The 15,565-nt window shown below is 41.1% G+C and overlaps 1 protein-coding gene across 4 annotated transcripts in view; it reads left to right on the forward strand.

The window, feature by feature from the left end:
- The window catches only part of kcnq5b (potassium voltage-gated channel, KQT-like subfamily, member 5b), a 115,402-nt gene that overhangs the window by 78,560 nt on the left and 21,277 nt on the right, over positions 1-15,565 (forward strand). For all 4 annotated transcript variants that reach the window (XM_047343941.1, XM_047343943.1, XM_047343945.1 and 1 more), the window contains exons 2-8: positions 2,822-2,912; positions 4,198-4,324; positions 9,124-9,299; positions 11,147-11,272; positions 12,484-12,594; positions 14,220-14,315; positions 15,168-15,262. In XM_047343941.1, coding sequence (XP_047199897.1) covers positions 2,822-2,912; positions 4,198-4,324; positions 9,124-9,299; positions 11,147-11,272; positions 12,484-12,594; positions 14,220-14,315; positions 15,168-15,262 — 822 coding nt within the window. The remainder of the gene's footprint in view (positions 1-2,821; positions 2,913-4,197; positions 4,325-9,123; positions 9,300-11,146; positions 11,273-12,483; positions 12,595-14,219; positions 14,316-15,167; positions 15,263-15,565) is intronic.

Consider the following 15,565-nt stretch of genomic DNA (forward strand, 5'->3'; position numbering starts at 1 on the left):
TATTTTTTCTGTTTTACAAATAACCCGAGAGAAGGTTTCTCACAGTTCCTGAGCCAACCTGCAAGATTCACACATGACACATACATCTTGTTATCCTCTGTTTGTAATGTGTGCTAAACTGCATTGATTACTTTAATACTATCTGGCAAAACAGATAACAGAACTGTAAATTATTTGTTTGTAATTTAGAGGTGAGACACAGCTTAGCTGAAAGCCCAGATAAAATACCACGGTGGTGTACAGGGAAAATAAAACCTAATGTTGAGTCAGCAACACAGTGGTTGAATCAGGTGTGGAAGCAGAATTTAGTTTCAGGACCATGGACAGCTTCAGAGGACACATCCACATGTCATAGGAGACAAAGCTTCTTCTGTAGTCTTCTGGAACCCAGTCCGTTCTGATGATAGCAGCCTCATATCAGTATCATGTGCAGTTCATAGCTGTTTTTAATGACGTGCTCGTTTTTTCATCTCTTTGCGGCTGTCTTGCGGCTGCTGTGTTTTTGCATCTCTTTATGGTCTTTTGTGTCAATTTACATCACGCTTTTTGTTCCTCTTCATGATTGTTTTATTGTCTTCTGTGTCGTGTGTCTTTATGGTCATTTAAATGACTTTCTATTAAGGAATGTCAAGAGTCACACTAACAAGCCAACTAACTATCCCCTTCTGACTCTTGCACGTTCCACCAGGGGCCTGTGCCATCCCCCACCCCTCAGCCTCCACTAATGAAGAGGATCCCAGTGTGCGCTGCACAGTCTGGATCTATGGACATTAGTTATTAGTCTTGCAACTCGTTTTTCAAACAAATCAATTAAAATATGCAAATGTGCACAGCACTTAGCACTCAGTGGTGCTGGTTCTCTTTCTGTTTGTATGTGAGTGGAGGAAGGGGGACGGTGCATTTGAAAGACATGAGTGGGTGAGTGGGCGGAAGGACTGTGTGTGTGTGTGTGTGTGTGTGTGTGTGTGTGTGTGTGTGTGTGTGTGTGTGTGTGTGTGTGTGTGTGTGTGTGTGTGTGTGTGTGTGTGTGTGTGTGTGTGTGTGTGTGTTTGGTACAGCGTGTGTGTGTCAGCTTTATTTTCACAGATTGAACACTGTGAGACTCTCCAGATAAAATCTGTGTACTCTGGATTGGAGGGCATCCTGACACACAGCGACCGAGACCGGCCTGTAACACTAGTTTGTGGAATTAATTAGTGAACTTTGCTGAGAGCTTGATGTTGCTGTCAGTGCTTTTCAGTACTTGTCTGCTCCCTTTTAAAGTAAATATATTCAAAATGGAATCTCGTGTTGGGCTGTGGATGAAGGGAGTTGATTGTCACTGTGTAATTTTCGGTCTGACAACCTTGTAAGTGCGAGAGGCGTAGGTGTGCCGGTGACAAGGAGCTTGCTTTTCAGCTGACAGCATCACAATGCTTGTCTCTAGATGTTTTTCCTCCAATCAAAACAACATTATTCAAATCTTTGGAAATGTCAACAGAGCAAACCTCAAACTTTAACTTTGAATTCCCTCTTAACCCCCAGCAGCTCTGTGTAGGCGTCGGGATATAATGACATAACCATCCTGGCGGCTGTGGAAAATGTTGACCTCCGTTTGGGCTCTCTGGATGTCAGAGAGGGTCCGACTGGGGTCAGTGCAGCACAGTCCTGTGCTGTACTGAAGGCTATGGGACAGTGACCCACTCTGCACACCCACCATTTTCACACAGGCACCATTCAAACACGGGACATACTACTGAGTTTGTAGTATTTTCAAGTTTGAAAGACCTCCTTTCAACTCTGTGACAATCTGGGGTCATGGTTAGGTCAGCACTGAGGGGCTGATAGTAAGGAGTCCCCTGTCTCTACTTCTTTACAGCTGTGCAGACGGACAAACTGTATCATGAAGAGCAAGAAGAAAAGTGTTATATCGAGTCAAACCTCCATAGAAATTAGAAATAAAGCATTTTTAAGACATCATATTCTGTATCTGCATAAAGTTCTGTTCCATTGTGATGACGTTATTGATAAAGTGAATGTTTTTTTACCCACAAAGAGCCCTAAAGGTTAGAGCTTGTCAAAAGGTCTCCAGATTGGATTAGGATTGGGTAACTCTGCAAACATGAAGCGGGTTGTGTCTGCTCACTGTATCCTCTCCCTGGACGGCAGTTTAAAGAAAGTACAAACAAACACACACACACACACACACACACACAGCCCGTCGAGCAGTCGTTGTCCAGCAGGTTAAAGAGGAGCTCCGAGATGAAAAAACACAGATGTGCTCTCGCCGTTTAGCATCGAGAGCCACCATAACTCTGAACCCCATGTTCATATTTCAGACAGCGATGTGTTTCTGGAAGATTAATGTGATGGAAACAAAACAGTAAAACACATGTTAGGGTAATGGCTTCAGTTTCCCTGTGGAGGCAGCGCCAGTCAGAGTGTGGAAATGGTCGGATGTTGCTTGTTTTCCAATAGCCACAGTTTCATTGCTTGTTTCTTGCAAATCATTTTGCACAAACAAGCATGAATAACTTGATATCTCAGGAAATTGAATAATAGCTGGGCTCATGGTTCACTGCAGAGAGGAAATACGTTCTGCGACTGTGCTGCCAGGTTGTTCATGTACTGGTTTTCCTTCTTTGCCAAAACGGGTTCAAGAGTTTGTCATAGAGGAAAATGCAGAGGATGATTCCGCTGTCCTGTTCAGTTCTCAGATCAACAAACCAGCGGAAATTATGTTTCGACCGATTCCAACGTCAGATCATTGATATCCTCCCGTTTGATGCCAGTTGTGTGTATGTGTTTTGTTAACTGTTCTGCATTTTTTTTATTTGTCCAGGTTCGTCTTGGTCTTCAGCTGTCTGGTGCTCTCCGTTTTCTCAACCATCCCAGCTCATCAGGACTTTTCCTCCTACTGTCTCCTCATCCTGGTAAGATACTGGACAAGCATCAGAGCAAAAATTACTTTTTTTGTCCTTAGTTTTGCCTTATCCCCATGTTTATTTGATCACCATTATTGTATGTATACGAGAGTGCTGGTTGAAATTGCAGAACAGAAATCGTTTAGAAACTGTTTCTATCACATAATCTTTATACTGACAAGATATTTGTTCAGCTGGTCAGGACACATAAGCCTTATCCCCATTGGAGTTCTTGGGACCTCAGGAGTCAGGACAAAAGAATAAAAACAATTCTACTTAGTTTGGTGTGGAACCAAAATACCAGGCGTGAAAGGTGCCCCAGACCAACGGACCAAAATGTAGTCTGATCCAAAGAGGGGGTCTCAACCTGAATCAAAGCGTTTACATTTGGACAGTTCAGACTTTTGGACCAATTCTGGGAAGTTTAGACAGCATTAAACAATAGAAGGAGCAGAAGAAGTGGGAGCAGCTCACAGGATTGCCTGTTGTCTTTGCCACTGATGATATATTGATTGAACGACGAGGACGTTGGCGTTACTGGTAGTAATACCATAACGATATTACAGTGGCAATGAAATGAACAAAATTAATCTGTTCATTCATCTTCTCCCTTCAGATGAAAAAAAAAAAGCATCCTATTAAAAAATGCTAGCAAATTCAAAACCCAAACACTGTGACGTCCAACACACAGTCTACAAACCAAAGAGTCAATGTCAGGCACAGAGTTAGCAGCGTATGCAGGGGATGACATGACATCATACAAAAGTCTTCAGTGCACTCCCTAAATTACAATGTGAGACCAAAATTCCCCAGATCAAATCTAAACAATGTAACAGATTCTTAAAGATCAGTGAAGTTACTTGTTTTTCTTATACCTTCTGTTCTATTGACATTAAACTGTGCTGCCTTCAGAAAGACCGTCAGGAAAGACAGAAAGAGCTTCCACTGGGCACAAGATCAAACATGCTCTTAAAGTATGACTCAGCATGTTTTTGAAAAGCCTCTACCTGAAAGAAAAGAGGTCACTATTTGTACAGTCAAGCATTTACTGCTCATGAAGCTGCAGCGACCATCTCAATAATCATTTCACGGTGCTCAATGCATCTGTGTTTTTATCTAAAGGAATCTGAATCTGTGACTGTCTGTTTTGCCTATTTTCAGGTACAGTACTTTGTCAACCTGGTGACAAGTTAAATGACACACACATTAATCATAACATGTGATGATGTATTCACTGACTCACCCATTATGCCTGAAAATGAGTTACTGTTGTTGTCTGTGTCCGTGTAAACAGGAGTTTGTGATGATTGTGGTGTTTGGGTTGGAGTACATAGTCCGGATTTGGTCATCAGGATGCTGCTGTCGCTACAGAGGCTGGCAGGGACGACTGCGCTTCGCCAGAAAGCCATTTTGTGTGATAGGTGAGTTGTTGGAGCATGATTTCCCTTGTTGAGTCCCTTTTGGTGATCTCAGACACCTCTCTGTTGCCCTCAACTTGCCCCCTAGTGGCCCGAAGTTCCCTTCTCTCTGAACACAATCTGATGTGAGATGTAAGCATGGTTCCACTGCACGACATTGACATGTGTTTGTTTGTGTCATTTTCGGGTTGTGGTCAAGAGTCAAGAGAATTTACGTGATGAGCTTGCCATAAACTGCCTGTTATTCTTTCCACTGTTTAGACATGGATCTCTCTGCTGCCTCTTGGAAAGTTACAGTAGGGTGCTCGAGGGAGGGAGCGCAGGGCTCGGAGGTCAGGCAGGGTGCCATGAGCTCCTGTCGTCACACTTTGTTTGCGGGTGCTGTTGTTTGCCAGCGCTGAGGGAATGTGGGCAGAACAAAGGGGGGGAAATAACGTCAGAGAGTGTGAAACAATCAGAGAGACGATGGGATGAAGTGAGAAAAGGAACTGAACTCAGAGCACCTGAGCAGAAGAGAGACAGAGGGAGGTGATGCAGGTTCACATGATGATCTGTCCCATCATGCCTTTGTGGCTTTGACAGATAAACCTAATTAACACATTTGGTTTAATTCATGAATTAGGTCTATTTAACATTTATTTTTCTGTGTTCTCACCTCCCTAGAGAGAGAAACTGTGTAATTTTGCTGTTATCGTCTCTTTTTGAAATATTGGGTTTGATTTTTAGCTATAATTCTATTCTATGACATTTGAAGGACACTGCACATCAAGAAATTACAACCAAGCAAAAACAGTTCTTGTTTTGACATGCCCTGATGACAGATGTGATCTTTACTTGAACTTCAAGCTTGAAGACTCATTCCCCCAGATCAAGACATTGTAAAAATTTTCCTTCACACTTTTTCTTAATTTATTTCCATAATGCCTCCAAATAAAACAGCATCCTCTGCCTCGTGTACGTGCAACAGAATAATATCCAGTCCACTCACCAGATTTGTCTGAGCTCTAAACTGCATCTCATGGTCTTCATCACCCAATGGAGGAGTCAGACCAGCGCTGGATTAGCTCCAAATGTGGCTCAGCCGCCTGAATCAGTGTCATTCACTGATGAAGTCCATGAGGTGTGGGTGAAAGCTCAGACGAAGCCAATAAGGGGAATTTGAGTTAAATCTTTTGTTCATTTTGTCCATTATTTTGTCAGACAATAATGTTCTAGTTCTCTTCACATTGACAACCTTATTACTTAAAACTTTGATATATCTAAAACATGATCCTTAATGACCAACTTGCCTGGTTTAACTGTAAAATATCTAAATATTTATTATGTTCTTCTGTTGCAGCTGCCTTTGGCACAAACGATGTGTGAATTTTAAATTTTCATATTTCTTGCTGGTAGATATACCAAATTCAGTTAAAAAGTATATTGATGGCAGTGGGTATTCTCAGTTACTTTAAAAACTTGGCTGGAGTGGTCTGGGTTATGTTACTGACAAAGTACTGCTCTCCAAAGGAAACTATTTCCTGCTTAAAGTAAATTAAGAAAAGAAACTTGTTCTACCAAAATATGACATCAGCGGTGTGACCTGCTGCTATGTTGGTCTGTGCCACTGTGTCCTCTGAGTTTCTGCTCGTTAATGTTTCACTGTAGTGTCTTATCCTAAAGGGAGTCATACTGTACATATCTGAGTCCATGAGTGAAAGGAATTAAGTCTGGATCTTAAAACGGATGTGTGACTGCTGAATGCAGGTTGTTTGTCCACTGGAGTCATTTAAATGAAAACCCTCCCTTGTGGACAGAGAGGGAGATACACGGGCAATGACAATGACTTCTGCTGCATTCAATTCCCATCATTCATTCAGACCTGTCCTTAACAAATGGGTTTGTAGATGTGGTGAGGTTGTGGATGGACTGTGATATTACACATTTTCTTCTAATAGGTTTGTTTGATTTCCCCGTTGGGTTCTTCCACTAGAAAGTTTGCCTGCACAGAACCGACCATTTGCATTTCATGCTGCAAATGAGCTTACATCTCAAATCCTCTACATTCAAGGGAAAGCTGCTTTGAGTTTGTATTGTATTTTGTAGCTGTTACTTTTTTACTTGAACATTTTTGCCAAAATAAATGAAGTTCCCTACAGAAATGATGGCACTGTATGTCAGGAGGCAGCTCGGGAAATCAGTACAGCACCTGCAATGAAAGTCCATTGATCTGGAAACAAGTAATTCGATGTTTGGGCTATTTTTAATTAGCTCCCAGCAGAGTTATTTCCTTGTTTCTTATTACTTTACTCACTGTATCTCACAGTAAAATTCTCATATGTCAAAAATATTGAATTCCTAATTGTGTTACTTCCTCTTGTTGTTATAAGCAGAACTTGTGCTCAGAAATGTGCAGTTTGCACTTTCCTCCTAAGAGCAGTGGATTTCTAGCTCACGTGACATTGGGCATTAAACAAGACAAGACTCATTACGAAGGTTAAACAAAAGTTTTTCACTGTAAATGAAACCTAATGTTGAAGATCAGTTATCTTATCATGAACAGTATCCTCCCAGCCTGTGTTGTATCAAGTTTTGGCTGTAGAGGAACTTTCCAAAGTACAAGAAGAAAAGCCTGATGATGCGGTCAGAATTATCCCAGCTTGAAAACTCAATTTTTTTTTTACTGCTAAACCTGAGTTAAAAACTTAAGATGTGTTTCATTTTAAAGTCATGGACATTAACCAAGGTTCAAGGTTCTAACTGAGTGGTCACAGGCCACAATGGATTTCTCTCCACATTCATTTCAGTGAGAAACTGATTGTGACGTGTTTATTCTTATTTGCAAACTCATGCACTTCTCACAGGAAAAAAATCAAACCTGCAGAAAAGGAGAAATGCTGATTCCCTGACTGCAAGGACAAAAAAAAATATATTAATCCTCATCATCGTCACCATCACCACGTTTGTATAGAAGCTGTCTAGTCCTTGCTTATTCCTGTTTCTAAACACTGCTTATTAATTATATATAGTACAAGAGTGTCTCACTGCACTTTAATAAAGAAACAATATCGACTTGCATTGTGGGGAAATTCTGGATTTCATTTTTGCTGAAACACCTCAGACTTGTCACCCTCTGCTGCACTGATTTCTATTTTATATGTTTCCATGGCTGAATAAGCAGAAACAGTTGCACCCTCAACGACTTGTTGGGCTGCGCAGGTTAACTCACATGGTTACCCACGACGACCACCATCAAAGCGAGTGAACCCTGCTCCAGCCCTGCAGGTTCCCGGGACACTTCCATCCCCTGGGTGTCATTAATGTATTTTTCATGGTGCTGCTGCTGCCTTTTCCCCCTTTTCCCTCTCTGCACTGTGGGTCAACTGGTACATGATTTATAGCCGGAGTCACCAGCCACACCTCGGTCAGCACTTTCTCTCAGAAGCACGACTCGGGGACAGGGTTTCACATGGCCAATGAAAGATCTGTTTGTGAGCAGAGCAAAGGCGGGAGCTTGTCCGTGTTCTTTGTGGGTTTAATGTTATTCATTTGTTCAGTGTAGTTTTTCGTGTGAACTTCTTCTGAACAAGTCTAATCTGTGTGCGTGTGGGCGCCTGCCTGTCCCTGTTGATGTTTGCGTATGTGTTTGCAGAACTAATACAGTTTGTCTGCACTTGTGCGACATGTTCTTATGAGAGATTGAAGAGGAACCCACAAACCATTCCCCTCAGTGTTATGCTGTGGGATCTTGATCATTTCTGATATATATATAATACCCTGTGTGTGGAAAAAATATTCTCGAGGGAGCAGTGCTTCAATTACTTCTCCCCCACTGTCCTGTTTGTGTCTGCAGCAGATCGATGTTGTAGCCAGGCGGCTCACAGTGGATATAGGAGGAGGACACAGTGCATTATTGTACTGTTGATGCTCACAGCAGATTATGTCAGCTCCAGTATTACAGAGCCTTTGTCGGGATGGTTTGCCACAGTGAGGGGTGACAGCAGTGAGCTGCTCTTATTGCAGCAGTATTAAGCCACTTCCACATATTCTGACCCCAAGGACTGAACCAGGCTGTTTGTTTAAAGACCAGTGGCCACATTATTAACTAGAATTACACTCAGTGGAGAGTTTAACTCCATCAAGGCACAACAGTACTCTGAAATTAAAACAAGCCTCATAGCTAAAGCCACTTTACAATTGGTATAGTCACAGGTTTTTGGCCCTATATGCTACCACAGCAGCTGAAAAAAGCCCAAATCCCAATGAATCCAAGTTTAAATCCGCTAGATCCAGATTTTTCCTGACATGAAATTGCACACATTCATCGATACCAACCCCCAAACATAACAGATTGTTTTTAAATCAAGATTCCTGAATTATTCTGATCCGGATCCGCACAAAGATTGTATGGGTTTATCCCTGACCAATACTGCATCCTTCCTACAGGTTTTGTGGTAATCCATCCAGTAGCTATTGGCAATCTTACTAACAAACAAACAAACAAACAAGATATACTACCTATTTGATGTCTTAGCTTCATCTTGTCTTAGCAGGGATCATTGTTATTACCTTGACTGATATAAAAAGAATGTAAGCATATGTTATAGTGCTCACATCATAATAATAATATATTTCCACCAGGCTTGAATTACAGAATTATTCATAAAAAATGCAAGAAAAAGCTCATTAATGTATCAAAAGAAGTCTTGTTCTATAATGTGATTTCCACATTAATGGCATTTTACGACATTAACAGAACATACGGGTTGATTCAGATTTGTATCTTTTAGTAAGCCCGTGTGCGTTTCCTCTCTGCCCTCCAGACATCATAGTGCTGATAGCCTCAGTGGCGGTGGTGTCGGCAGGCAGTCAGGGCAACATCTTCGCCACCTCGGTCCTGCGTAGCCTGCGTTTCCTGCAGATCCTGCGCATGGTGCGAATGGACCGCAGAGGTGGTACCTGGAAGCTGCTCGGATCTGTGGTCTACGCACACAGCAAGGTAGATGGCCGCATGCACGCACACACACACACTCACACACATACATACATACATACATACATACATACATACATACATACATACATACATACATACAGTTGACTTGTTGACTACAAGGCAAGATGCAGGAGCTTCCTTGGTTTGGTGGTATTGTTTTCCAGCTGATCCGGTCTCACCCAATCCCATACATACAGTAGATATAGTCCAGTTTGCTTGGATGCAGACAGATAGTATGATAAATTAAATGAATATCCACAATGACTTTTAACTGCCTGCAACTGTGAGTTAGAGATACCTGCATAATGAGGACACACACACACACACACACACACACACACACACACACACACACACACACACACACACACAGAGTCCTTCCACCCACTCACATTTTTCAAATACACCCTCCACCCTTCCTCCACAGGGGGAAAGAGGGGAAAAGTACAATAGTAAAGAGAAAACACAAAGGTGGTAATATGTAGTCATGTGGTAAAAATACCATTATTATCTACCTGCAACACATGACACACTTGGATCCAGGCAGCTGGCACACTCAGTGAGGAAATAAATGTTTTTTAATTATTAGTTTTGGTAATCAATCAATCAAATTTTATTTATATAGCCCATATTCACAAATCACAGTTTGTTGCATAGGCCTAACAAGACATCCTCTTTCCTTATCCCTCAACAAGAGGAAGTAAAACTACCAAAGAACATAGAAAGCTCAGAGAGAGCCACATGTGAGGGATCCCTCTCCCAGGGCGGACAGAAGTGGAATAGATGCCTCACATAACCAAACCTGATCCTGGCCCAGAGCTTCACACAGTGTCCTGATTCAAACCTGATACTTGATCTGGTCACCAGAAATCACCTAATACTTTCATCCCCATATAAATTATTAGTGTGTTTAACTTCTCACAACATCATGTTACTACCAGTGGTCAAAAGTAACTAACTATGTTTACTCTGTACTTTAAGTTTGAGTACATGAGTATTTCCATTACATGCTGTATACGTTATACTGATTTTATATTACTCCTCCACACTTCAGAGGAGAAATAATATCTTATTTACTTCTCTACATTTATTTAAGAAAAATATTTCAAGCATATATATGAAACTTTGTTGGATATATAATTGTTCGAAGCTCCACCAAATATTGATTTCTACTCTAAATTCTCACATGGCTTCATTAAAAAACAACAAATTCAATTCGGCCCAGTGTCCCAAAAAAAGAATCTTGAGTAGGAGAACTTTGGGGTGTTTATTATTTTTTTACCTCCCTCATTACTCATCGTATGTCTCCTCTGATTTTATGACCTTAGGTTGTAAACTGACCCCTGAACTACATAAAACAACCTTAAACTAGCTCCACCAACTACAATAGCTTAGGATGTTTCATGCATAAGTTCTATTTGTAATGATCCCACTGACTTGTGCCTCTTCTTATTAAAAGGTAAACAGTAGACTATAGGTAAATCATCATTTTGATCTGCTTTATGATCAGAGTTTAGTATCTGCCTCCTGGAGATGGTATTAGTTCAGTGAAGCAAGACATGAAGTGTCCTCCTGGTAACCTTCATGATAACGGCCCCTGCTCTTGTGCACTTTTGTATTTTGGTTTCTATGAATCGCTCCCACCCAACGGATTTAAAATAAACAGTCTAAACTTTCACTTGTATGACCTGGTCACCCTTTCATAGAAAGTTCCGTCCTCAAAGATCATAGGAAAGCCAATTCATGTTGATCTGCTGTGAAGCTTCATATATATAAGTGGTTGTGTATTAACTAAAGTCTCCTTTTCCCATGAGTACACCCTGAATGTCAGTTTTGAACTCTGTCTGCAGGAACTGGTCACCGCCTGGTACATCGGCTTCCTGGTTCTCATCTTCTCATCGTTCCTCGTTTACCTTGTGGAGAACAAGTTCAACAAGGAGTTTGCCACCTACGCTGACGCCTTGTGGTGGGGCACGGTGAGTGTGGGGGATGATGCTCTGCCTGTCAGGATCCAGTAAACACTAATAGAGTTACACCTCTTTGCATCAGAGGTTGATTTGCACCTTCTGCAAGAAAAAAATGTCTCCCGGATTGGATGGTGAAAATCGGTGTCTTTGCTATTTTTTATTTTATTTTTCTGGCAGGCCCACAATGACACGTTTCAGCAGTGACGATTCAGTTTGTCATTGCCTCTGAGCATTGACAACACCATTAGCCCTAAATGGCTAAATTAACTATCATTCACATAGTGGGTCCAAAAACACATAATGGTGCCAAATGGCTGCAGCCGCCTTTGTCATGCATATCAGCAATCAGAGCCGGAATAACAGATAATTCAGGGTGATCAGACACACTGGATACAGACACACACAGACAGAGGACTTAGCAGCAGTTTCACATGCAGTGCTCATTCCAGTTACAACCTGGTTTATCTGCCTGGTACATTGCATTAAATGTTGCTTTTCAGGCTTCTGATGAACACATGTGAGCCAGTGCCAGGCCGCATCACTATGAATCATTATCACTATTAACTCTGTTTCTTCTTTTATCAAAATATCATTCCCTGGCTTCGTGCTCCAAAAACACATCTTTGTCCTTTCTTCAGTCAGTCAAAGCTATAATATTGTCAAAATGGCCGCCCATCATGTCTTGACGGATCACCCTCATAAACTTAACTCAACAACAACAACAACCCACATACTGTGTTTAAAATTCTTACTTTTTACCCAACATAGAATAAACATTTTAGCCACAGGCTTTCATCAGTGTGAGCAGAACCAAGGCCAAACAGTGTTGCTCCTACAAGACCTCCACCCGGGCCTAATCACTCTGATGTGATTGCACTGCTCGAAGGCGTCATTTCAAAGCATGCATATATTTGGCAAAATCAAGCAGCATGCAAAAGGAAAAACATGTAAACATCACAGAGTTTTTCACAGCAGAATACATTTTCTTTTTAACTATTTGAAAATAGTTAGAAAAATTTAAAATATTCACCAAAAAAAACAACAGAACAAGTTCAACTCAGATTGTGTTTTGACTCGAGTGTGCCACAGGTGAATCTGAATGAACCCTCTATGGTACTGATGTAGTCAAGTCGATAGGTTCAGTATCGAGTGGCATTTCTTTCCTTTCCATAAACCTCTAGGTAATTCAGTGTGACATTAATAATTGTTTGTGTTGACAGATCACCCTGACAACCATTGGCTATGGGGACAAGACACCAAAGACGTGGACAGGACGGATGCTGTCCGCAGGGTTTGCCCTCTTGGGCATCTCCTTCTTTGCCTTGCCAGCAGTAAGTCCCAACTCTTTAAATGATTCCTCTTACTGTGGGGCTCCGAGAGCTGAAGAATTCATACGTCCTCTTCTTAGAGATCACTCTCTATTTGACTCCAGGCTAGTGAGGTGAATATAATTTAGCAAAGTAAAATTTAAATGATTGGTTTAAATTTATAATATAATAGTTAATAAATATTTTTTTAATGAGAGTTTTTCCATTTCATCTTTTTCACAGAATAATAGCTAAACTTAATTATGTTATTCCTCTGATGTGATAACATGTCATAAATCCTATAGTATTCCAGCATAAGGCAGGGGAGAAGAGAACTGGCCAATGTAAACACGGATATGCACAATGCCGGTTTCGATATAGAAAACTGACTTTGCCGTGTTTATGAGGAAGTACATTTATTCTAGCCTCAAGGATGCACACAGGGCATTTTTTGAGAAACAGTGAATATTAACATAACTGTGTTTGCTTACAAGACAACTCCAAAGGGCATCTGTAATTTCTGCTTGAATCAGAAGTAGAATCATAAATGTAGTTAATAAGGGGGAACTTATAATAAGAAGAAAGAATTTGTTCATCCTATATTCCTTGCTGAGAGTGAGATGAGAGGATTATTCCTGCTCTCATGTCTGTAACTGCTATTGAGCCGGAGCCAGGAGGTGATTGGTTCGCCTTAGCGTTGAGTTGAGCTAATCGACTGGAAGCAGGAGGAAACGACTTGCCTGGTTGTCTCCCAAAAAATAAACTTACCAGCTCTTCTTAAGACCAGTAATTAACCATCTCATTTGTTTGATCCATACACAAGCAGAGAAGTAGAAACAACAATTCTTAACTGTTTCCTGCTGCCTCCAGTCTCCATGCTGGCAATGCTAATTGCCACTCAACTCCTGCACAGGGATGAAGGCATGTTCACAGCAGGAGAACAGGGACTGAAGCTCCACATGCTCCGCATTGGTTGGCACAGTATGTATTACTCCAGAGCTCCCAGTGGTGATTTACAAAACATCACCACTTTAGCTATCCACACACTAATTGCTCAAATTGCCTGAAGAAGTGCAGTTTAAAATTTGATGTGATTTGGACATGTGATATGCTCAGTAATTATAAAGACTGGATAAACATTCAACCAGCGCTCTGTAATAGTCAGTTAAACATGTCTTCTTCTATGTCTTCAGATAAATTACAGCAGTTAAGTAAATCGTTTAAACTTGAACCACACATTTGAACACAAATGAAGTAAATTCAGTTTTGAAAAACATTGACTATAAATGTTTTTGTATTGCAGATAAACCAGGTGTGTTGAACACAAAGTTTTGTAACTTGACTCTGCACCATAGACATGTTTAAAAAATAAAACTGTGCACAATGATGGAAGAGGCAAGTGTCAAAGCTGATTCTCCCCCATAATGTAAATATGCCCTGAGAGTTGCTCAGATCTCCTCTAACCTTCAACAAGACAGTGAACAGGCATATTTGCAAATATGTCAAAGTCCTCCTTCAAGAAGACTTAACATTGTTGTTTTATATGCACGTCAGACTTGTTTATGTCTTTTCTCAGCAACTCAGTGATGCTTGAGTCTCTTTGGTGTACAAATGCATTCAGTATTTGTTCCTTATTAATATCCTACCAGGGTATTCTGGGCTCAGGCTTTGCCCTGAAGGTCCAAGAGCAGCACAGACAGAAGCACTTTGAGAAAAGAAGAAACCCAGCAGCCTACCTCATCCAGGTAAAGCACACAGCACAGCCCCCTCTCTCCTTTTTCTCTCACACACAAAATGATAACGTCATCACTAATGTATAAAGACAATATGGGTTGTTGCCATTGCTCAACACAATTCACCACAGAACTGAAATAACTCATAAATGTGTTTAAAACAGCCATTATCATTCACCAGTTTCTCTTTTTCCTCCATGGATTCCCTGAAAACCTGACACGACCCAATAAAAAGCACATCGCGATTCTTGCTCCTTCATTTTTTCTGCATTACACATTTCCTTCTTTTCCAGTCTGATCTTCACACTCTCTGTGTCCCCCTGGATGTTCGTGGTGCTGACCTCACCCTGTGCCCCTTATATATTTCTCCATGTGCTCCCTTTTCCTCCCCTCGCTCTCTTACCTCTTACTTTTCTCCTATGTGCTTCGCAGCTGTCCTTCCTCTGTGGCTTCTCCTTTCTCCCCTCTCTCCTGACCTCCACCTCTTCTCCTGTCCACCACCACCTCCTCCTCTTCATCCTGTCCGTCCCCATGTTGTACTTATTCCACTGACAGCACCAGGCCCTACCTGGATGCCACATGGCGGCACTATGAGAGCCTCCTGCCTTCCGACGGGCATGTATTCATGCCTGACCTCCGCTCAACCACAGACGTGTGACGCACCAGTTTTTTTGTTTTAACTAATAAGCTTTTTTTCCTGTCTTTTCTGTTCTCCTCTTTTTCTCCTTCCTCTTCCTCCTCCTCTTCTCTCTTCCTCCCTCTTTGCCTTTGTGTTTTGTTTTCTTTATTATTTTATCTTTCCATTTCTCTTTTTCTTTCTTTGTACTTTTTTCTTCTTCCGTGTTTTGTGTATCCTTCATGCAGTGTGTTTGGCGTAGTTATTCGGCTGATGAGAACTCAGTCTCCATTGCCACCTGGAAGCCTCACTTGAAGGCATTGCATACCTGCAGCCCGACAAAGTAGGTACAACTATGGCAGCTGGTCTCTCAGCCACTCTAGTCATCTTTTTCCTATTATTCAATTATGTGTATTTTAAGTGACTATATACCTTTTTTTTTTTTTTTATTCAGCCTTTTACTTTTTTCCTGCTCTGTGTTATTGTTTTATATATCCGCTGTCTGTTTTCTCTTTATATTACAAATGCATTTATTTTGATAATTCCTTTTTATTAAGAGAAAATGGTTCACATCACACCAGTAATTTCCAGGCTCTGTTAACTTCAGCTTGCTTGGATTCAAAATTAAAATAAACTTTAAATTCTG

This window comes from Hippoglossus stenolepis, chromosome 2 (genome assembly GCF_022539355.2).
Source record: "Hippoglossus stenolepis isolate QCI-W04-F060 chromosome 2, HSTE1.2, whole genome shotgun sequence".
Classification (NCBI taxonomy): Eukaryota; Metazoa; Chordata; class Actinopteri; order Pleuronectiformes; family Pleuronectidae; genus Hippoglossus; species Hippoglossus stenolepis.